The 25,378-nt window shown below is 33.9% G+C and overlaps 2 protein-coding genes across 2 annotated transcripts; both read left to right on the plus strand.

Annotated features, from left to right (window-relative positions):
- The first annotated feature begins 9,229 nt into the window (after nt 1-9,229).
- Nucleotides 9,230-18,594, plus strand: LOC100917977 (olfactory receptor 1030-like). The gene is made up of 2 exons (XM_012552673.3): nt 9,230-9,817; nt 17,619-18,594. Exons 1-2 carry the CDS (start codon nt 9,230-9,232, stop codon nt 18,573-18,575), a joined length of 1,545 nt encoding a protein of 514 aa, XP_012408127.2. The 3' UTR covers nt 18,576-18,594.
- Nucleotides 18,595-24,233: 5,639 nt separating this feature from the next.
- Nucleotides 24,234-25,172, plus strand: LOC105750953 (olfactory receptor 1030-like). Its single transcript, XM_012552672.1, has one exon. It carries the CDS (start codon nt 24,234-24,236, stop codon nt 25,170-25,172), a length of 939 nt encoding a protein of 312 aa, XP_012408126.1.
- The last annotated feature ends 206 nt before the right edge of the window (nt 25,173-25,378 follow it).

The following is a 25,378-nucleotide window of genomic DNA, read 5'->3' on the forward strand; positions in this document are numbered from 1 at the left end:
TAGATAGATAATTTTTTAGAGAATTGCAATTTTACTAGTGACCCACATAGAAGGATTAAGGTGAATTATTACATAGTTTTAATGAAGATTATGATAGGCCCATATGCTAGACTAATAAAAATATAGGAACAGATCAGCAGGTCACAGGAGGGTTAGAACTCTGTGCCCTATGACCAGATTAACTTATACTGGCCTTGATGAAGCTGTGGAAATTGTTTATATTACCTTTTTATTGTTATTGGTCAGTCATTTCAGTTATGTCTAATCTTTCATGACTCATTTGGGGATATTCTTGAGTAAGATACTGGAAGACTTTGTCATTTCCTTCTCCAACTCATTTTACATATGAGGCACTGAGGCAAACAGGGCTAAATGACTTTCAAGGCTCACTCAGCTAGTAAGTATCAGGTCAGATTTGAATTTAGGAAGATGAGTGAGTCCTCCTGACTCCAAGTTCGGCATTCTATTCACTATGCCACCTAACTACTCCACATTATATTATGTCTTTCTCTTTCTCTGTCTCTTTCTCTCTCTTTCAGAAAAATGGATCCATCTATCTAGCCATTTTTCTAAAACGGTGTTGACCTTTTTAGTATAAGCTGAAATCACAGGGACATTCTAGTCAGCATGGTAGCTTTGACCTGTTTTATTACTGGTCTGGGTCAGTTTTCCTCTCCTTTAGCAATCTAATATTTCTCCCATTATCAGAGACTCACATAAATTAATGAAGTACTTAATGTGGACACCCCATGGCATATTTCACTGTAACTCAAAGCTCATGACTCAAAAATGAGGTATTGTCTAAGACATAGTAAACATTTAATAAATATTTGTCCCCATTGATCCTCTCACTTTTCTTCCAAATCTAGCACTTAATCTAAGGTGCTTCATGGCTTAAAATATCTATCTCAGAGCATTGTTGGGAGCAAAGTTCTATATAAAATAATATTAAAATGAACAATAAATGTGTCTTACTGTGTCTAAAATTCTTTGTGAATCATAAAGGAGTGTAAAAATGCTATGTTTTTTGTAATTATACTAATAATTACTGTTACTACAATACTCTCCTTAAGTAAAATACACTTATTGACATTCAAATATCACTCTAATGAATAGCATAGAATCTCTGCTCCTTTTCAAGATCTGCTCATCATTTTATTATCTAATAGCCTTTGAAGCCACCTATAAAGAACAAAAGTTTAGTGAATGTAATCTATGGCTTATTTTGCTTAAAACACTAAGAAAAGGACCCAAGAACTTAGTTAAGCCACTGAAGTGATCTGAATATCATTCAGCTTCTGGTCCTTACCGATGCAAAGCAGATCTGGAGTAGCTTTTGTCCCCACCACAGTACTTGGTCCTAAAAATCCGGGGAAAATGTTTCCCTCTTCAAATGCTGATTCAGATTCATCTACCACACGATGACCACCTGACAAGCTAACTCGTCTATTCAAGATTTTAGCTCTGTAAATCTAAAATCATGCAGCAATTCAACAGATAAAAGTTTTTCAAAGGGCATTATGTGTTACAGGTACTGTCAAATTCAATGAAACCATCTTGGGGAAAAGACAAAACATTATACACTACATACAGTGCTCTGCTTTCAGAGGATTCCTCTGCACAAAAGTGAGTTATTCCATTATAATTACGTTAATCTATGTTCACAACAGTAAATCTTATTGTAGTCATTTAATGATAATATCTTTGTCACATATAGTACAAAAGAATTGACACAATCCTAGACTATTATGCCCAGTTACTACATAAGAATATGTAAGTTAATATGTAATATATAAAAATATGTAAGAAAACAAAATCAAATATAGATGAATAAGGCTTCTATGAGTTCCTCTTTATTATGGAATTAAAATTTTTCTTTTGTGAATATCATAAGAAGAGGAATGTCAATACCATAATTCTTTCCAAAAAAGTTAAGTGAACCTCAGTGATTTGTCCTAAAAGCCACATAGGGCACATAAATGTATTTCCAGGCTCCTATTATTTCTAAATCCTCACGAAAATCCTTCTACTTTTACAGGTGGGATTGGCACTTCTGTGTACTTTGGAATTCACAGGAAATCATTTAATATTCTACTTCTCTATGTATTTGTTTCAATTAGCAATTGGAGAAGCAATGGTAACTTGATTGGCATTTTGGTATTGTTGTGCCAAAGTTCTCTATTAATGTTGTGACCCAGTTTCTCCAATTATCTATTTCACCCAGTTTCTCCAATTATCCTATTTAGTTATTCTGCCTCGGATTATAATCTTTCCCTCTTAATGTTTGATGAGATAAAAGTCTATCTCAGTTGCTCTGCCCCAAAACCCCAGGCTATAATCATTCCCTCTTAAATGGTTGATGAGATGACTCATGAAACAGTGTTATTATTATATCCATTTTAAGCTGGGGAATCTGAGGCAGAAAGGGAAATAGCTGATTTGCCCTCAGTTAGTAACTTACAGTTAGTAACTATCTCAGGCTGGATTTGAAATCTTTCCAATGCCGGACCCAGAACTCTGTCCATTATATTCAATACAAGATTTTTCTTCATTACTAGTGATGATTACAAATTTCTACTCATCATTACCCAGCAGCTCTCTTCAAAATTTACAGGTAGGTCCCAAAGAGTGCATGTATCTTAGGGAAATCTTTTCAGAATGTTCTATCTATGAGGTTGTACACATTGGCATTTTAGCTGGTTTGAAGCTTCATTTGTTTAACTAGACATGAAGAATGAGTCACATTTTTTGGATGTGGCCAATGTGGACATTTGTTTACTTGCACATTTGTTAAACATGTTTTGTCTGTTTTTTTTTTTTCCTTTTATTCTCCATTTGGTGGTAGAATGAAAAATAATTGCTTGCTATTTGGAAAAAAAATAAAATCAGGATGGTTATTTGCCTGAAACTTTTTTTTTAATTTATAACTGTATCTTCATCGAAGTGCATATTTAATTACTTTTAAATTTTCCTTAAATTATTTCAGAGTTTTAAAATATAAAACTAAATAAAAATGAAACCTTTATTTATTTACATTAAATCTTATGATACTACCTTTATTGTTGATTTTTCCCCTGGTTTTATGTAAAGAATATTTCAGTTAGTGTTTAATTTAAAGAAGAGAAAATTTGGTAAAGAATATTTGTAGAGGAGAGGTTTGATTACTGAATTTAAATATTTGAATCTATAATCGGGGATTAGATGTTCTTTCCCAGGGGACAGAAGGAGGAATAATAGATAAAAGGGAACATTAGGTTTGTTGTCTGGGGTTGGGGAATGCATCAGCAATTAGTGCTGTTCTACAGAAGAAAAGACTTCCTTGGAATATAGTGAATACCTATACTTTGAGCTCTTCAAGAAAAGATTGGATCACCATTTGCTGTCTATATTGCAGAGAAGATCCTCTACATCGGTTGGACTAATACAGTAATAGCTAATATTTATACAGAGCTTCAAAGCTTACAGTTGCATACTCATTTGATTTTTGCCAAATCCTTCAGGATGTAGTTGATGTTATCCCTATTTAACATATCAGGAAACTGAATCTGTGAGAAGTTAAGTGATTTCCCCAAGGTCATAGAACTGTGATAGATTTGAAGAAAAGATTTTTAAAAAAATCAGGTCTTCTTGAATCCAAATCCAGTGCTCTTTCTATTTGCCCCTCTAAAGACCAAGGAAACCACATGTATGAGACTGCTTGCCATTTGGAGAGGGGGTTGGGGGAGAGAAGGGAAAAGTTGGAACAGAAGTGAGTGCAAGGGACAATTTTGTAAAAATTACCCATGCATATGTTCTGTCAATAAAAAGCTGTAATTTAAAATTAAATAAATAAATAAAGTATGAAAGACTACCAAAAAAAAAAAAAAAGAAAAAGAAAGAAAGAAAAAGAAAGACCAAGAGAATTCTGACAATGCTTGAGGAATACAGCCTGTTCATAAGAACAGAGTAAATAGAGAGAGAACATCTGGGCATAATGTTTTATGTCAATGCCTAGGCATGGGCAGCATAGTTCTGTAGGGTATGCAGTTAGTGACTTGCATTTGGAATTTTTGAAAGGTGAACATGTAGAAATTCTTAACATAAAGATTATTGCTTTCATTTGGGAACCAAAAATAACTTCAAAAAGTCAAGAACTAATATTTAATTGAAAAATGTAAACTTTGCAAAGTGCTCCTTTTAATCCAACCCTTCCCTTCCTTGATCCTAAAATATAACATAGCTTCTTCAGCTTTATATTTTGGCTGAAAGAAAAGAAAACTTTTTTTTTTACTAATTGCATAATATACTTTGTCATGAAGGTTCAAGATTAAGTTGAATGACTTGTGACCTGTGGAACATGTTTTTAAAAATGTAACTTTCAATTCTGTCTTTTTATCCCCTGTGCCTGACAAATAGTGAGCATTTTGAGATTGCTTATTGATTGATTAATACTCAGATAGTATATAATCAGGATTTGAAGTCAGATTTTTTAAAAATTTCAGTGTATTATTTCCACTAAACCATGACAGCAGCTGGTAGTCACTAGGCTGCAGAATCATTTTAACTATAAATACATTTTGAAGTCAATTCAGAAGGTTGATGAGAGATCAAATGTCATTTTAACTACGGTCATATCAAACCATTTAAAAATTAAGGGACTTAAAGGGATCTGGTTTTGTAAACATATTCCTTATTTCACAGACAATAAACTTTGTGGATTATTCCTGGAACACCTAGCCCAAAGATGGATTTTGAAGGAAGTTTGTCTCATTTTCTATTCATTTTAGGCATCTGCCTATTGTCAGATATATTATCCTTAAGAAATTACTTCATATTCGTGAATCTTAGTTTCCTCATCTATAACATAGGGGTATTAAGATTTTAAGTTCTTTTTCCATAGTATAATGTGAAAAAAAAATTGTCTGAAATCATACATTACTGGGTGCTACATATAATAAAGGTTTTCTTAAAAATGAGAAAAGAAGGCAGCCAAATGGCATAGAGCCTGGAGCATGAACCCTGAAGTCAGGAGGACCCGAGTTCAAATTTGACCTCAGATACTTAACACTTCCGAGCTGAGTTAAGTCACTTAAGTATAATTGTCTCAGCAAAAAGAGAGAGGGAGAGAGAGAGAACTAGATAGAAAAAAAGTAAAATTCTGCTATTTAATATTTAGCTTCAAGTTTTATACTCAATGCAAAAAAAAAAAAAACAAAAAAAACTTTTAATTGTTCCTTCTGGGTATATTTGAGGAAAAAAATCCCCACAAGTCACAATCTAATGGGACTAATTTTTCTATTGACTGTTTCTTTATTACTAATGGTAGATTCTTGGAAAATCTCCATCCAAAGTGATAGGGAAGGCAATAACATGCAGGTTTTATAAATCCCCAAGACAAGCACTTTGCTTTGTCTCACTATTTTCCCATGTAGAAATGATTGAGGTAAAGGTGAGTGAGTGCTGATTTTCTGGGGAAAATGGTATTTGACTGAAAATAGAGGTAAAGATTATGATCTCTGTATATATTATTGAATATTATGTGGATAGAGATGTTAGAATATCAAAGAAAAACAATCTTAGAATATAAAATATCGATCTTGGAAAAGGACTAATAATAATGTCAGAGATGAACAGAATCCCAGAACATAACATTTTGGATTAAAAAGGTAAAGATACTTTAGGTCAGGAAAGACTTTACAAGTGAATTCAATAAAACTTCCCAGGTATTTAAGAAGGTTTTACTGAGCTTACCATCTGGAAAAGCTTCAATAACAGTATATTAATATGCCTTCCTTCTCACAGGCCTGACACTAATTCTTCTAATTGTGCTATTGAATTCTTCTGTTCTACATTCTCTATTTTATTTTTCAGGTTATTCACTGCTTTATTAGAATTCTCCATTTACTATCAATTTTTCTTTCCTCAAATTTTTATCTAAAATGATTTCTGAATTTACCTTACATTTTCCTACCATTTTTATTAGCTTTTTCAAAACTCTTTGGGTTTTGTGATTACAACATTTTCTTTTCTAGGGTTCTGGCTGTAATTCCTATAGAATTTTCTTTTAATTCTAGAAAATTTCCCTTCTTATTCTTTAACCTTTAACCATACTTATTTGTACCAAGACTTCCTTTTTTTTACCCACTTCCTTAATTTTTCTGTTCATTTTTCTGGTGAGTTGTGAAGGTAACTTTTTGTTTCTCTGGCTACTTTTTTGCTGGAGCATTTCTTAGGGGTTTAAGATGATATTAGGTTGTTCTGGTGTACACATTCATATCATCTTTAATTACTTCTCCCACCCCTGTGCTGAAACTGTTCTTTAAGGTATTACAAACAATTTTGGAATTGATAAAATCCAAAGGCATTTTCTCAATGTTCATCTTCTTTGAGTTCTTCCAGCTGCTGATTCTGTTAACTATGTCGTCTTATGAGTACTCTCTTTGCTTTTGACTTCCAGATTACTCCTAGTTTCTTTTCAACTTATTTACTTTCCAAATTTTTCATAATCATTCCTTTCTTGCTACTAAGACAGGCTCTATTCTAGTGGAGATGCTTATCAGTTTTTGCTCACAATAGCATCTTAATTGATGCTTATCAGTTCTTGTTCACAATAGCATCTTAATTGATCTCCATGATTCAGATGTCTTTTCCTTGCAACCAATCTTCTACAGAATAGAAAAAAATGACATTTTTGGTATATGTGTTCCTTTAATAATTAACTGACAAGAAACTCAAAAAGAGAATTTATATACACACACAAAAGGTAATTTTATATGAAAAATTAATGTCCATTTTAAATCACTTGCTTTTTTAAATAGTCCTTATTATAGATCTTTGGTAATTGAACTGTTTCATTATTTTTATGAGATCATGGACTTAATAGAATCAGAATCCAAAAGCATTTATTAATCAACAACCATATGCTAGGAATATGCTAAGCACTAGAGATACAAGGATATTAAAAGAGAGTCCTGGATTTCAAGGAACTCTCAGTATAATGGGGAAAAATAACATATCTTTTAAATAAGTGAAGACGGGGTGGCACCCCAATACAAGAAGCATGATGAAGTTCCACGGCCAGTTTAAAAAAATACTATTTTTATTAAACAAATGTTCTTTCCATCTTCTTGCCAATAATTCAGTTCTAATCAGATTTCAGAGAACAATAATAGTCTATAATATTCATATACCATAACTTATTCAGGCATTCTCCAACTAATCAGCATTCACTCAGTTTCCAGTTCTGTACTACTATAAAACGGTGGCTACAGATATTTTTGCACATGTCGGTCCTTTTCACTTTTTATGATCTCTTTGCGATATAGGCACAGTAGAAATATTGCTGGTTCAAATGGTATATACAGTTTGTTAGTCCTTTGGATATAGTTCCAAATTCTTCTCCAGATTGGCTGGATCAATTCACAACTCCACCAACAATGCATCATCATCTTAGCCAATGTGAGAGTTGTATAGTGGTACCTCAGAGTTGTCTTAATTTGCATTTTATAATGATTTAATTTCTTCATCTGAAAATTGTCTATCCATATCTTTTAAACATTTATTAAATAGAGAATGCCTTGTATTCTTATAAAATTGGGTCAATTCTTTATATATTTTAGAAATGAAATCTTTAACAGAGACTGTGGATGCAAAATTCCCCCCCCTCCAGTTTTTTGCTTCCCTTCCAATCTTGTCTGCATTAGTTTTGCTTGTAAAAATAATTAGCACTTTAGATAGTAGAACAATGAAAACTTTAACAGACATATCAACTATAAAACAGGTTTTCCAATTTTCTGCTTGCCTTCTAATCTTGGCTGCATTTCCTCCTGTTTGTGCAAAATATTTTCATCTTAATATAATCAAAATAATAATTTTGCATCTTTAAATGTTCTCTTTTTTTTCCCTTTGATCATTGGTTCTCCCTTCTCCATAGATCTGACAAGTAAAGCATTCATTGCTCTCTTAATTTGTTATATCATCCTTTAGATCTGAATCATGCTTCAATTTTGAGCTCAATTTGGCATAAAGTATAAGATATTGATCTATATCCACTTTCTGCAATACTCTTTTCCAATATTTTTTCATGAAAGTTTTTGTCAAATAATGAGTTCTTGTTCCAAATGGATAGTTTTACCTTGATCACCTTTCAGTGTCAAACATTCAACAGGTTTATAATGGAATTCATCATTTTCCTAAGTTTCCCTCTCTTCCAATCTTCCCTAATTCTCTTTTTAGCACCAATATCTTCCTTGTCATCTAGTTTTACAACTTCAAATTCATCAATGTGGTTGTCTTTTCCTTCACTTCTCCCCTACCCAATTATTTGAAAATATTGAAGTTTTTACTCTTAGCATTTTCACTGGTATTTGATCTTTCCTGAACCCTCCAAAACCACCATTGTAGTTAGGACCTTTATGATTTTTCATATGAACTATCAATACTCTAGTTGATTTCTGTGAATCTCTTTTTTTGTTTATTCTATCAGTCATCTTCAGTATGTAAAATAATCATCCTTGGCATAGGTTTGGCTATGAAATTTCCCTACATTAATATATATATATATATATATATATATATATATATATATATATAGTGATTCCCAGTTGATTTTGCAATATACTACATACTCAGTCTGTTTGGTGATTTGCAATCTGGCTCCCATTCATGTTTTAAAAATAATTTAATTTTTTTTAAATTTTAAATTATTAATTAAAAGTTAATGTGGGTATGAGTGAAATGCTAATAAAAATGAAGGGCTGGAGACATAGATTAGAAAACAGAACACACAATGTTAAAGACCACGTTTTGTAGTAGAAAGTTCAGTGGGTCTAGAGGATAGGAGATAATGAGTTACAAACCCGACTATACTATTTACTATATGTATGACTTTACTACTATGCATCTCAACTTTTTGAATAATGTGGTTGGACTAGCTGTTCTACTAAAGATTTTTCAGACTATAAGTCTGTGATGCTATAATCTATTTTGATATCTTTTTTTATTCCCATAACCATCATTCTAGTTTCAAAGTTACTTCAAACTTCAAATCCCACGATATATAGAAGAGTAAATTGGAAACTAGAAAAATAGAGGAATTTAATCAAATCCATATAGAAATTTAATAACATTAAGAACAAGAATATAGATCTTTGAACTAGCCTATTAGTACTCAAGTGTATTCCCCATTTATTTATCCTAAAAACAGTTATAATATATCATCTTTCTTTGCTCAGCATGAATAATCAGATAGATGGGTGACATTAAGGTATGGAATGAAACAGAGGTGACTGAATTTGTCCTGTTGGGACTCTCAGATAATCCCAAACTGCAGCCTGTCCTCTTTGTGATATTTCTCTTCATCTACACATCCACCATGGTGGGAAATTTGGGAATGATTCTTCTCATCAAGATTGAATCTAGACTCCATACACCCATGTATTTCTTCCTCAGCTGTTTGTCCTTTGTGGACTCATCTTACTCCTCTTCAATCACTCCCAGGATGCTGGTAAATCTCTTTGATGAAAAGAAGGCCATCTCCTTCAATGGTTGTGCTGCTCAGTTTTACTTCTTTGGCTCATTTGTAGGTATTGAGTGTTTCCTCTTAGCAATGATGGCATATGATCGCTATGTGGCCATCTGCTACCCATTATTGTACTCTGTCATCATGTCTGAAAGAATTTGCCTCTTGCTGGTAGTTACTGCATTCTTAGGTGGATTTAGTAATGCAGCTGTTCACACTGGCATGACCTTCAGGTTGTCATTTTGTGGCTCTAATCTGATTAATCATTTTTACTGTGATACACCTCCCCTCCTGAAACTCTCGTGCTCTGATACTCGTGTTAATGGGATTGTCATCATGATTTTCTCCAGCTTCATTGTTACCAGTTGTGTGCTGATGGTCCTCATGTCTTACCTTTTCATCCTTGCCACCATCTTGAGGATGCACTCTGCTGAGGGAAGAAGCAAAGCCTTTTCCACCTGTACTTCCCACCTTATGGCTGTAACCATTTTCTTTGGGACCATTCTTTTCATGTATTCACGTCCTACCTCCAGTTATTCAATGCAGCAAGACAAGGTTGTCTCTGTATTTTATACAATGGTTATTCCCATGCTCAATCCCCTCATATACAGTTTAAAAAACAAGGATGTGAAGGATGCTCTGAAGAAGATTTTCTTGAAAAATACTCCTTAGGGATACATATGCATGCATGCATATATGTACATATGCATGAACATGTATGTTAATATATATATGCATACATATATAAACACAGAGAGAAGACAAAGAAGAGTTTTAGATTTAATGAGCACTGTGTTTGTATGCCTTATCACAATGTCAATTGATATTGAGCTTCCAGTCCACTAAATTTCCCTTCCAATTTTTATTTGGATAAGCTATATTAAAATATTTAATATGGAAAATTAAATGATTTCTGACTTAAATACCTCTAGTCCTTGCTTCTCTAATTGCTACAGTAATTTTAAGTCTTGACTTTCTATAGTTATTTCAATCACTTTAAGGAAATTTTCCCTTATTGCTGTTATTAGTGGGTTTTTTACAGTGGAGTATAATATCTCATTACATACATATATGTGTATATATACATTATGCTTATATATGTGCATATATACACACATATATGTGTATAAACATGCATATGTATGTGTGTATGTATGTATATATATACATATATATATATATATATATATGTATATATATATATCCCTTATCTTGGAATTCCTGTAGTTCCCATGCCAGAGAACAAATTATTCATGGGGAACATAGAACAATGTAGATGGTCAGAATTGAATAAGTCCATACAGAAAGAGGCCAGTCCAGATATTACCTGAGACTTGCTCTCTGTAAAGGCACATAGTTCAAAGCATTGGTTCACCATCACCCATAACAATGAATGAAAGACATGCTTGAGATAAATGTAGGATAATCTTAGTGAAGAATGCATATAACAGGAACAAATCTATACTATTTAGTCATATTATTTATGACCATTATAATGATTACACTGTTACTGCTAGTTACTGCTATTTATGACTGTTATTGCTACTGCTAGTTACTGTTTAAAATTAATGTCAAACTGTAATGTCAAATAGCATATATATATATATATATATATATATATATATATATATATATATATTAACCCTGGGATGTACACACCTGGAGACATCTGGTGTTAATGCAATGCTAGCTTAATCCTGTTATTAATTTAGTCTAAAGAGTTTATTAACTCTGACTCTCAGATCAATAAACAGATTGCTTAGACAATTCCCGCCTGGCTTGTGCATCTTCATTTCATATCCACACTCATTTTATACACTGGAGCTGGACTCCTGCAGCTGACACCTGAAAAGACAATGACTCATATGTCCCAGCAGAGGAAAGTGAGCTTTTAGTGAATTCAAGAATTTAAACAGGTAAGAAAGAGGTGAAAGTAGCTTATCACAGGCTAACACAAGGATTAAGATATAAAATATAAAATAAAAAATATGATTTATTCTTGTCCGGCTGATAACAATATAGCCAACATACTGAATTAGAATAGGACAAAATTAATCAAGTGGCAGGGAGAGAGGAACATCTGATAGAAAAATCATGCAAGAACCCAATGAGACCTTTGCTGACTTTGTCAGTCCCTTAAAGATGACAATTCAGCATTCTATCAGCACGGGGAGGCAGCTTAAATTTTACTGAGACAACTTGCCCTTGAAAATACTAATGCTGCGGCAGCTAGGTGGCACAGTGGGGCAGCTAGGTGGTGCAGTGGATAGAGTACCAGCATTGAAGTCAGAAGGACCTGAGTTCAAATTTGGCCTAAAATACTTAAAAAAAATTTCTCACTGTGTGACCTTGAGCAATAGCCTCAGCCAAAAAAAAAAAAAAAAATGAAAATGCTAATGCAGATTGTAAGAAAGCATTAGCTAGGAAAAACTAAAAAGTGTCTTTAGTAGAAGGGATCCAAAGGTGCACTACTTTTCAAGCTGCAGTAATGTTTCCTGCACTAAATCAGGACAGAGTTCAATTTCAAAATTTTCCAAATTCTCATTTATTTTATAATTGTGGACAATTGGGTCACGTAAGGAAAAATTGTACTACCCAAAAGGTTGTACTTCATCACAATTCACCAGGAAGGGGAGCTATTGGGCTTCTGAATGTTGCTTTCAGAATTATAGGAAAGATAATCTGATACTGGGGCCAGTTCTGGTCCTCTCAAAGAATGAAAGCTGCATTTTCCCTTATTCCCCCTCAAGAGTTTCCTGCAAACAATAGCTTAACTCTGAATTACTGAAGTACAAGATTTAATGCATGCTACCCTGGGAAGTGCTGGCCTTGATTTTCCCCCTCTGTGTCACACTGAATTACTGACAGTAAGCGAATGTGTTCTCTCACCACTGGATTCTCAGGTCCTCTTTCTTCTGGTATGCTAGGGCTCATTTCAGGAAGCAGTTCAGTCATTGCTAAGGTTTATGGTTGTGTCCCAAGTAGTAGATTCTGATTTTTTTAGGGGGAATATGTATTCTTTGCTATGCTTTGTTTTAAAGAATGATTTATGTTTTCACAATGTTAATAATGGAATAGTTGTTTTTATTTTTCCTTCTCATACACTTGGGGGGATGTATCAAACAACAGAGCCAATAAAATACTAAGAAATGTTGGGGTGGGCAACAGCAAGCTGAGCCCCTTCCCTGGGGTATCTGTCAACTCCCATTAATTTGTAAGCTTGCCAGTTTTCTTGAAACCATCAGGGTAAGCAAGATCATTAGCCCTGAGAAATGAGTCTATCTAGGGATGGGATAAGATAAGATAAGAATCTATAGGCTTGTTTAATGATTAATCCTGTCCACTAGGATGAAGTTAAACAAATAAAACATGTTAAACAAAATCTCATATGTGTGTAAGTCCTAGTAAACTTTTAAAAAAATAAGAAAAATATTATCTAGCCCTAAGCTGTGATTAGTAGAATTTGCTATTAGAAATGAAATCTCTTGGGAATGTAACTAATATTGTTTTGCATTTTAAATTTGTGAATGATTATGATCTGAAAAATTATTGTCAGTAACCAACAATGTGAGAGAAATACCAATAAACTTCTTAAAATAAATGTGATTCTGAAGTGTAACAGGTAGAAATCAGTATTCTATATCTGGACAAGAGTTGGGAGGACAACATTAGCCTCTTCTCAAGATGGGATCCTCCTGACTCAGTTTCTCAGTTGTGTCTCCTTGAATAAGAACCAACATTATTATTCCTGAGCCTATATATAATCAAATTTAGTTAAGGATGCCTTACCCTGTAATGCATCTGCTCCTAGGGTGAGGCCTGAAGACCCAGATTTGATGGTATTATAATCATACCCCTGTATTTTCCTCCTATAGCAAATTTCTACAATCAGAGCAAATGGTCAATAGAAGCCATGAACACAATTCAATTATGCTAGTTACTGTTTAAAATTAATATAAAACTGAAATGTTGAAGTATGGTCCATACATTAACCTTGGAATATATATAGTGCCATGTGAAGACATCTGGTGTTAGTACAACACTAGCTTAATTCTGATGCTAATATAATCCTAACTTAATCCTGACATTAATGTAGCTCTAACTTAAAAAGTATGTAAACTCTGGCTCTCAGATCAATAAATGGAGTCCAACATATACCACCTGGCTCATGCATCTTCATTTCACAGGCATACTCATTCTATTCACTGCAGCTGGACTCTTACAGGAAACCAAAATACCTTGTTGAAGAATATTAACTATTAACATGCCATGGTGAAAAGTCACCTGACCTTGGAATCAGGAGACCTGAATTCCAACTTTTCCTCTGCCACTTACTATCTATGTGATACTGTACAAGTTACTTTATCTTCTAAACCTTATTTTTCTTGCATTAAAAGGGAGGATAATAATGCTACAGAAAACTTTCTTTCTTAGGTCACAGTAAGGAAAGTTGAATAAATAGCAGTATCATAAATATTAGGATCTATAGGGCTAATAAGGAAGAAAGGAACTAATAAAAAGAAAACAATTCTGCTGATAATTGTTTTTCCCACAGAGAAGCATTTTAATTGTATCTTCTGGGTGTCTGAAAAATCCCCAGAGATCATAATGCAATGGAACTAATTTTCCTATAAATAATTCCACATCTTTGTATTCCTTTGTAGTATTTGCTTGGCCCCTGGAATATGCTTTTCTGCAGGTAGGAAAGTCAATAAGCATGGGCCTTTGAAATCCCTAGAATAAAGTTGTCACTTTGTTTTTCCATTTTCCCAAGTAGAAATGACTGAGGCAATGGTAAGTAAATGCTGACTTGATGGAAATGGAAGCTGAAAATAAAGCTGTTCAGACACAATAATGGTGCTGCTGCTGCTAACTATCTACCACAGAGGATATTAATTAATTCTATGTAATATTTTAAATACAAGTGTTTTATATGTATTATTCTATTTTATCCTTCCAACAACCTGTTAAGGTAGATTCTTTTATTATCCTAATTTTGCAGACAAGGAAATCAAGGCTACATTGCTGAAAGGACAGATTTAGGGTAACACAGAAAGTATATTTCTGAGTCAGAACCCTAGTGCAGGCATTCGTTTCTTGTGTACCCACATACTATGTTGCCTGCCTTCTAGAGGCTTGTATTTCATTTGAAAGATGAAGAACCTGGGACTTTGATACTCACAGACTAAATGAAAAAACATTTCAGCTCAAGTCTTCTTGACTCCAAGTCTAATATTCTTCCTCTTAATGACAATAACTAGCATTTATATAGGACTTTAATTTTGTCTTCACAACAACCCAGGGAGATAAGTGTTATTATTATCTTTTTGTTGTGGTCATTATTAAATTGTTTCAGTCATGGCCGACTCTGCATGATATCATTTGGCATTTTCTTTGCAAAGAAGTTGGCTATTTTCTTTTCCAGTTCATTTTACAGATGAAGAAACTGAGGCAAACTGGACTAAATGACTTTCCCAGAGTCACATAGCTAGAAAGTATATGAGGCCAAATTTGAATTCACAAAGATAAGTTTTCCTGATTTTAGCCCCAACACTTTATCCACCAAGCCAGCTAGCTTCCCAGTAAAGTGACTTGCTCAAGGTCCCATAGGTAGCAGGCTATGAACCTGAAGCTGGATTTAAACTCAGATCTTCTTGCTTTCAAGTTAATACTCTATACTACATGATTAGAGGTCAAAAGGAAATGAAAACACAAAATACAAAATGTTGGTTAAACTTAGTTTAATTAAATTAAGCTTAATTTTATTAAAACAAAAACAACTGCCATTATCTAAGGCATAATCATAAATACCAAGAATTATCCCCCAAAAGAAATTTTTATAGATAGATAAATAGATATTGACATACATGCACCCATACTTATGAATATTACACAATTTTTTGTTTCAGGTACCTTACAATCTACTGTGAAAGGTACAGCTTATTCACTATTTAACAAATACAAAGTAAAATGTTTTGGAGATAAGAGAAAAGCCCTAAGAAAATTTAAGAAAAGAAAATAATCACATGCAGTTGGGGTGGATTAGGAAGACTTCACAGGGGAGATGCCAGTTCACTTGAGCTCCCACAGAAGATAAATTATGTGAACAGTGGAACAATGAGGAAGGAAATTATCTACATAGAGGATGATTTGCATCAAAGCAAAGTGGTGGAAGATGGCATGTTATATGTGTGGATAGCTAATATGTAGTTTTGCTAATATTTATGATTTTATGTAGTAAGGGGAAATCTGTAAAGTAAAGCTAGAAAGATGAAGTATGGCCAGTTGAGAAAAAATAAATAGAAAAGTGAGCAGGCTATATTTCATCATCTAAGCAGTATAAAGCTCCTCAAGTGTTTTGAGGAAGGGAGTGAGATAAGAGTCAGGAGACTTGGATTTAAAGTTGAAGTATGTAACTCATGAAATTTGTAGCAAATCATTTATTTCTTTGAGCCTTTGTTCTCTCATCTATAAGATCAAGGTGTTTGACTAGATGACTTCTAAGGTCCTGGTTAGCTCTAAATCTAGGATCATTTGGAAGAATTAATTTTTTCAGAGGACATTAAAGCTGGCAAGATATTTGTTTCACAACATCCCAGTGAATTAGGCATTATAACTTATTCAATTCCCAGTTTATAGATAAGAAAAACAAGACTCTGTGAGGTGAGATGACCATTCTTGGTATGCCAATGGTTTGTTATTTGAAGAACGATTAAATGTATGACTCCTGACTTTAAATCCAGTATTCATTCCACTATGTCACATGGTCTCTTCAGAGGAAGGATGGTAGTTTTGAAATCTAGGAGAAGGATGGTGTGAAGAAAGGAATGGTTGAAGGGATGGATGTCCCATCAATTGTGTGAGAGAAGGGGATTTGAAGAAGGATTGTGGCCAAGCAAATGGAGAGAAGCAAACAAAGTCCACAGATGCTGAGCAGATTAGATGGAGAACTTTTTTCAGAAAACTGTTTTAAAAAGTTTAGCAGTGAAGGGATAAGAGAGTTAATATCATACCTAAATGGAACAAAAGATAAGAGACAAGTGTTTTGAAGCTTGAGAAGCATGTGTACAAGGAAATAAGAAGTCCAGGGGACAAGGAGAGACTGTAGATGTACAAGTGGAGAGGGTTGACTAAAAGGTACTCAAGGGGTTGGAAGAGAATGGGATTGAAGGCAAAGTCACATGGTTTATCCTTTGGAAACAGTAAAAGGCATTCATCCTTCTATTGCCAAAAGCAAAGCAAAGAAATAATTGATGCTAAGTTTTCAAGTATGAAGTTAAAAAATTCAATTTATGTTGGACAGCCTCAAAATTTTCAGTGTCCTTATTTGCATTTGTGTATTAGTGTCTTTAAATCTTGCATGTATATAATATTTAAAAAGTTAGCTATTCAAATGTAGATATTTGGTATCTTTTTAAAATAGAAGTGTAATTGTAATGTTAAAATCAGAATTCGTGCAAAATAACATATACATGAAAATATATCAAATATATAATATAACATATGGTTAAAATTATACCTTCAATATGGAATCACTATTAATAGAACTTATAAGTAATAACTTATAGAATAATAGAATTATAGGTTTGGAAGATATTTTAAACATAATGTTTTCACTTTCCTTAAATCACCTTCTAGATTATGGCTAAAACAGATGTTTTAATGTGAATATATTTTGCACCCTCATTCCTCCCTAGTAGAATATAAGCCCTTTAAAGTCAGTGGTGATTTTATTTTTGTCTTCTTGTCCCAGGTGGTTAGCACTGTGTCTGGAACATAATAGGTGCTGTGTGTGTGTGTGTGTCTGTGTGTGTGTGTGTGTGTGATTTTAAAGATCCCAACACTTCCAAAGCAAAGGATTATGTAAAATGGGAATCTGGCTTAGACTCAATTTAGTCCAGATGGTGCTTATTTTGGTAAATGATTTCTTTCCACTAGGATCAAGTACTGGGCATAATCTCAGGGCTAACATAATACCTTTAGGCTCAAGGAAGCTATAATGAATCCTGGTTGCTGAAATAAATGCCTTTAAGTTCTAAATCCTTTGATTCCATGATCTTTTTTTTTTTTTTTTTTTTTTCTGATAGATTTCTTTGCATTTCATGAAGGGGTCACGAAGATGAAGACTGTTCTCAGACAGAATAGCACTGAAGCTACTGAATTTATTCTTCTGGGACTAGTCAGTCAGCCAGAGCTACAGCCAGTCCTCTTTGTGGTATTTCTGGTGATCTATTTGATCACCTTGACAGGGAACTTTGGAATGATAATACTGATCAGACTCACACCACGACTTCAAACTCCTATGTATTTTTTCCTTACCCACTTGGCTCTTGTTGATCTTTTTTATTCTACTAATGTCTCTCCTCAGATGTTAATTAACTTCTTGTCAGAGAAGAAAACAATTTCCTATATTGGTTGTTTAACCCAGTGTTTCATTTTTGTTACCCTGCTCCTTACCGAGTATTACATGCTTGGTGCAATGGCCTATGATCGTTACATAGCCATATGCAAACCTTTGCATTACAGCACAAAGATGTCGAAGCCTGTTTGTATCTGCCTAATCATTTTTCCTTACTTGTGGGGTTCTATGGTGGGTACAATGCAGGTCATTTTAACATCTCGCCTGTCTTTCTGTGGCCCTAATACCATCAATCACTTTTACTGTGCTGACCCACCCCTCTTAATGTTGACCTGCTCTGATACCTACATAAAACAAACTGCACTGTTCGTATCTGCAGGATTAAATCTCACAGGTTCTTTGCTCATTATCCTTACCTCTTACATCTTTATTTTTGCCACTATCCTGCGCATGCGTTCCACTGAGGGGCAGCGCAAAGCTTTTTCCACTTGTGGCTCCCACCTGATGGCTGTCACTATGTTCTATGGGTCCCTTTTCTGTATGTACTTAAGGCCAGCCACTGAGAGTTCTGTGGAACAAGGGAAAATTGTTGCTGTTTTTTGTATCTTTGTAAGTCCTATGTTAAACCCATTTATTTACAGCCTAAGAAACAAGGATGTGAAGGAGGCTTTGAAAAAGATGGCCAACAGAAATATCGGCAAAACAGGAAATCAATGAAATTAAAACCATTTCTCAATAAAAAAAATAGCCAAAAAGTTTATTATAATTAATCTTAATGATTTATTGTGGTAGTAGTAGCCATTGCTATTATTATTATTAACCCTTACCTGGAAATCAGGCCTAGTTCTGATCATAACAAACCATCTGACCTTAAGCAAGTCATTTTTTCTTTCTGGGCCCCAGTTTGCTTATCTGTAAAATGAACCAATAAGATTGAATAAGAACCAATAAGACTGCCTAATATCACAATTTCTTCTAAGCTCTAACTTTTTTTTCTGCAAACTACATGAAATGTGTTTTTGTTTTTATAAGTTAAGTGGTTACCACATATTCTGTGCTTAAATGCTCTTTGAATGAATGAAGAATGATTGAATGGACAAAGGAAGAAAGGAAGGAAAGAAGAAAAAAAAAGGAAGGAAGGAAGGAAGGAAGGAAGGAAGGAAGGAAGGATTGAATGGAATATTGGTTGTACTAATCACCTCACAAGTGTTTTGTGTACTTTAAGGTACAGAGCCACAATTTATGTATCCACGTGGATTATCACCATCACAAAAATGTCTGTCCTTGTAGAAGCCACAGTACATTCACATTATTCCCTGTGCTTTTAGAGAAAGTCAGACATTATATTGAAAAGATTTCCTTGTAGTTTGTATATAAATGTGATGTTACCAAATGACCATTAATAGGCAGTTTTAATTATTATTCCAATTCTAATCCATCATTAATATCACTCTATCTTCATATTTTAACTTATATTTCTTCCTATGCCTGGAACAGACTATTCTTTCCATCCCTTATTTCAACTCCTTGCTTTTTCTTTCATAAAAAAAAAAATCACATGACTTTAATGTCAGGTTTAGAGGTAGGGTCTAGTCAACAAAACCCATGAGTTAATCCACTCAGCTTTGCAACTCCTACTCTAGGGATCTGCTGTCCTGATTGATGAGTGCTTGAAGATAATTACATATACTCATATATTACTGGCTGGCCCTAATTAGATTTGATATTTCTCATGACTTAGGTTCTAGTCAATTATCTTGTTGGTATCTCTTTTCTCTGTTTATATCTCTTATAACAATAATCAAAACTAACCTCAATCTCAGTTTAGAACAGATAAATAAGGTCTATCTGTCTTGTTGAGAATAAAACACAATGAAACAGAAAACAAAACTATGTCCCATATTTTCTGACTGTAGCCTCACAACACTATTACCTATACATCGGGTAGATCTGTGGAGATCAGAGAAAATGAGCATTCCAATTCACTGGTTATTCATTAGTACCTCAAAGGTTAGAAAACTCCTTCCCCTTATGGTTTTATTTCTGTTCTACATAATCACTGTAATGAAGGAATAAAATTTCCTCAACATCCTCTTCTTTTCACATCATCCTCAATCTTTTTTACTTCCCATATCATCTCTGCCTATCTCTTCCATAGTATCCTTTGAAATTTCAGTAATGTAATGACCCAATTTGCCTTTATTCTGGACTTTTTCTTTTCATACTCCATCCCTCTACCTGTATTCACAAAGACTAGGCTTCCTTTAGATGATATTTCATTCCTGGTTATCATCTCAGACCTGGGTATATCTTCTCTTACAATCTATCCTCACATCATGATCCCTAGGAGGAGCCAGAAACGTCTTGCTCCACATTGTTACTTCCAGACTCATGTATTACCACTCTCACCCAATTGTCCCTTATCCTTTGAACATCACTCTATTAATAACTTTTCGTCCCTTTACAATCTCATCAGCACTTGATCTCAAACGTAATTTTTGTTTTTGGCATTTAGATAGTTTTACTTTGTGGCATCTTCTTAAAAGTTCAATCTGTTGATATTCCACATCCTTCCACATACCCTATAATCTACTTATATTTGGTTACAGTTCATTGCTTGCTATTCAAATTCTATCTGTGTTCTTTGCACTGGCTGCTCACCATACTCAGAATGTACTCTCTCCTCATGTCCAACTTCAGTATCTGACTTTTTTTAAGACTTACATCAAATAGTACTTCCTCCTGGAAGCTTTATTGTTTCTCTTCTACTGCAAACACTACCTTTTCTATTATTACTTTTCATCTAATCTTTATGTTCATATCTCTATATATTATATAATAGAATGGAATATTATAATATAGAGTTTTATATTATATATACATATAAATACATTCATTCATTTTGCAAACATACATACACAAACAGGTGTGTTTCTCTGAGTGTGTGTGTGTGTGTGTGTGTGTTTCTGGGTTTTTTGGTACCCTCATGTTTACCAAAAAATTTGGTAAATATTAAATGCTTAATGAATGCTTGTTGATCAATTATTTAACTAATTGATTTCTCAAGGAGTTGATTTTCCTCCTTTCCTTTCCAACTCCTATTTTTATATTAGGGAACTTCAACATTGCTATTGATGCTCAATGAAATATATTAATCTCTAAGTTCTTTGGTGTTCTTATATCCCACCCTACTTCAACTCAGCCATGCCCAGGGATGGTTACATCATGTAACACAGCGAAATCTCCTATCATTTTATCTCTCTAATGCTTCATTCCTCTTAAACATATTCTGTGCCTTCTTTCTCAATCTTCAATCCCATTATCCATCATTACCTTGAGTAATTTGATTTCAATTTCTTTCCATTCCCAATATAACTGTCATATGTAATCAATATAACAATATACTATTTTCTGTTTTCATATCACAGGATAACCACTGTAATCATTTATATAATTCCAATTATGTTCTACATGTTAACACCATGTTAAATGCCTTATAAATATTATTTTATTCTCACAACAACCATGGAAGTTAGTTTTTATCATTATTCCTAATTTTTAGAATCTCTGTTGCATCATCCAAGAAAAGTTGACTCATTTATGGGCCACTGGTTAATAGCTAAGCAAACAAACAAACAAATTAACCACCATCAGAGTTTCTATTCATTAGGAAAATCAATGTAGTTTCCTCTTGTGAATATTAAGAACTAAGCAATCTCCCTGACATATCTTCATGGAGGAGGAGGAGAGGCTAATTGAGCCCCAGGGATTCAGTCACAACATTATTAGTGTGTCAAAAACATAAATCAGTTGCATTGTGTTTCTGTCTTCTTGGAGAGTTTTCTCTTCTTTCACAGGTAGGTTTAGAAATTTTGTGGGCTCTGAAATTCAGAGTAAATCATATACAGTTCTGTTTTCAGATTTCATTTGCTTTAGTTTCATATAAGAACTGTAGAATATAAAGTGAGGAGGAAAATCATGGTGATGTGGATTGTAAAGTTTAAAAAAATAATCAGTGTGTAATGGGAAGTGTCCTAAAAGAAGACTTGCATTTCAATTTCCATCAGTCCTATATTAACTGTGTGTCCTTAGGATAGGTATTAAATGTATGAAATTTCATTTCAAAATATTTGATTCTAATACTCTTGCTATTAATGATAGTCAAAAATTATGGAGAAACCACTATAATAAGATTAAAGTGCTATAAAAATGTGAATTACTATCCTATATTATTATTATTATTATTATTATTTTTACAAAATTCCATTTCAACCTAGAATTAAGGGGGTGAAAGGTTTGACTCTTAGTAGAAGAGTATTTTCAATATTTTTGTCACTAATTAGATATAGGATCCTTGATAATTCATTTCATAACTGTGGAACTTTGTCTTATATGTAAAATGAGGTAGTTGAAATGAAGGCTAAGATAAGCAACTTCAATTCAAAAAGCATTTACTGGAAATATGACAATTTTCAGATTCTGTAGTAAAACAAATTGAACAATCCCAACTCTTAAGGAACATATATATTCTACTAGAAGACATCTTTTTGTCTATCTATCTGTCTATCTTATCTATCTCTATCTATCTAACTATTTATACATATATACAAAGTATAGAGGAAAGTGAAACAAAGCAATTTTGTGGACATCTGGCACAATTAGAACTAAGACCAGGAAAGATCTGTAGCAGGAATCTTTATTTTGAAGGCAGAGGTGATCAGGGAGACAAATCCAAGCATGGAGATGATAAAAGTCAGGAAAGTGGCACTTAAGATAACAGTAAATAATCAAACACTCAGTTATTATGTGCCAGGTACTATCTTAAACACTGGGGAAACAAACAAACAAAAAAAGACAGTTCCTCCCCTCAAGAAATTTTCAAGCCGTTCTAATGGGGTATACAAGCTGCAAACAATTATGGATGACTGAGTTATATAAAAATAAATTGAAGATAAACAGAGGGAAAGCATTACCTTTAATTTCTAGGGCCTTTAGAATTAAAAAATTCCTTTAGATATAGGGATTTTTTTTTTTTTTGCTGGAATTTGAAGGAAATCAGGAAAGTCAGGAGAAGAAATGAAGACAATGGGGCATTCCAGACACAAAGGACAGGTAGTAAAAATCTGGGGAATCAAGATGCTGTGTCTTGGTCTAAGAAGAGCAAGATCAGTGCAGCTGCATTGCAAATTGTGTGGATAGATAGGGAGAAGAAGACTGGAAAGGTAAGAGAGGAATTGGTTATGAAGGGATTTGAATGCCAAAGAGAGGATTTCATATTTAGTTTTAGAGATAAAGGAAATAATGAAATTTACTGAATGGGTTGGGGAGAGCGACAAGACTGACCTGAACTTAAGAAAATGCATTTGACAGGCTAATGGAAAATAGACTCTAGTGGGGAGAGACTTGAGGCAACAAGATCAACCAGAGACCTATTGAACTAACCCATTCATGTGACAATGAAGATCTCCATCAGGGTGGCAGTGTCAGAATAGAAAAGAGAGCAAACATGAAAGGTGTTAACAGAGTTTAAATCAAGAGCAGTTGGTAACAGGTGACATGTAAGCTGTAAGCCTAACTGACCTGCAGTATGGTAGTATCCTCAATAGTATTAAGGAAGTTTGGAACATCAGAGCATTTCAGAGGAAAGATAATAAGCTAAGTTTTAGACAAATTGAGTTTAATATGTTCATTCTGAAATGTCCAATACTCAGTTTGGAAATGCAGGAGTAACAGAAGTTAGGAGTTTTTAAGTACATTTGACAGCCATTAGCATAAGGAATAACAATAGAATCCATGGGAGTTGATGATGTTACCAAATGAAAAATAGTTTGGAGAATAGAGACCAGGATGAAACCCTTCAGAATACCCATAGTGGCAAATATGGACCTGGACAAAATGTAACAATAATCAGAGAAGAAGGAGAACTGCGAAAGTGTAGTGGCAAAGAATTCTCAAGAAAAATTTACAGAGAAGTTAAGGGAAATGAGGACAGAAAAAAGGTCTTTGGATTTACCAGTTGAGTAATGATTGGCAATTATGGAGAGAACAATTTTGGTTGAACTATAAGCTTGGAAACCAGAATGTAGGAAGTGAAGAAGAGAGTGAAAAGAAAAGGAGTTGAAGAGAGAAGTGATATGAGATGAAAACCCTATAGCAAATTGGTCTAAATTAATTTTTAATAATTTATTTAAAAAAATTTCCCTAAGGAATTCTGAATACACAGGAAATGCTTGCTTTTCCAATTCTCTATGGGCCATATCTAAGAAAGTACAGAGGAAGAACAAAGTATGGAGGTGATATGAATGTAAAATATGATATCTAATGCAAAAAGTTCATATTTATCTTCCCTTTTTATCTTCTTAGGCATTGAACAAAATGTCAGAGATAAATTATACCATGGTGACCGAATTCATTCTCCTGGGACTGACTGATCACCCAGACTTGCAGCCTATTCTCTTTGTAATATTTTTAATTGTCTACCTTCTCATTGTATGTGGGAATGTGGGCATGATTTCACTGATCAGGACTGATCCCAAACTTCAAACTCCCATGTACTTTTTTCTCAGTCACTTGTCATTTGTGGATCTTTGTTATTCCACCAATGTCACACCTCAGATGTTAGTCAATTTTCTATCACAAAGAAAAACCATTTCCTATGTTGGTTGTCTCATACAGTTTCACTTTTTCATTGCCTTGGTGATAACAGACTATTATATGCTCACAGTTATGGCCTATGACCGTTATGTGGCTATCTGTAATCCACTGCTCTATAGTAGCAAAATGTCCAAGAACGTCTGCATCTCCCTAGTCACAGCAATTTATGTCTATGGCTTTGTCAATGGTCTGATACAAACCATCCTGATGCTCCGTCTATCCTTCTGTGGCCCCAATGAGATTAATCACTTTTATTGTGCGGACCCACCCCTTATGGTCCTCTCCTGCTCAGATACCTATATCAAAGAAACTGCCATGTTTATAGTTGCTGGTTCCAATCTCACCTGCTCTCTCGCAATCATTCTCATCTCTTACATGTTTATCTTCACAGCTATCCTACGCATCCGATCTACTGAAGGCCGGCGTAAAGCTTTCTCTACATGTGGTTCTCATATGACAGCTGTTACTATCTTTTATGGGACTCTTTTTTGCATGCATCTAAGACCTCCCTCAGAAACATCTGTAGAACAAGGGAAAATTGTAGCCGTTTTCTATGTTTTTGTGAGTCCTATGTTAAATCCCTTGATTTATAGTCTGAGAAACAAAGATGTTAAGAATGCTCTGAAGAGAATAATCAAAAGTAAATTACAGGCTAAATAATTCCCTGTTTCAATCACACCTGTGTTTCTCTTCACTGTTATACAGCTGTCTCTCAAAAAAGGTTTATTTTTAAATTTAATCAGACAAAGTATTATTGAATGAGATTTTTTGGTGTATATTCAAGAAGACAAAAAGTAACAAGGACCTCTCAGGACGTCATCAACTTTGATTTGTTAAGCAGAACTACTTTTTCTATCTCTGTTTTT

Source organism: Sarcophilus harrisii, chromosome 6 (genome assembly GCF_902635505.1).
Source record: "Sarcophilus harrisii chromosome 6, mSarHar1.11, whole genome shotgun sequence".
NCBI classification, from domain to species: domain Eukaryota; kingdom Metazoa; phylum Chordata; class Mammalia; order Dasyuromorphia; family Dasyuridae; genus Sarcophilus; species Sarcophilus harrisii.

Excerpts from the sequence above, each read along its gene's own strand:
- LOC100917977 (XM_012552673.3), top strand. The coding sequence starts at position 9,230 with ATGGGTGACATTAAGGTATGGAATGAAACAGAGGTGACTGAATTTGTC. Across the intron at positions 9,818-17,618 it reads TCTCGTGCTCTGATACTCGT|ATGAAGACTGTTCTCAGACA; the intron begins GTTAATGGGATT and ends GGGGTCACGAAG.
- LOC105750953 (XM_012552672.1), top strand. The coding sequence starts at position 24,234 with ATGTCAGAGATAAATTATACCATGGTGACCGAATTCATTCTCCTGGGA.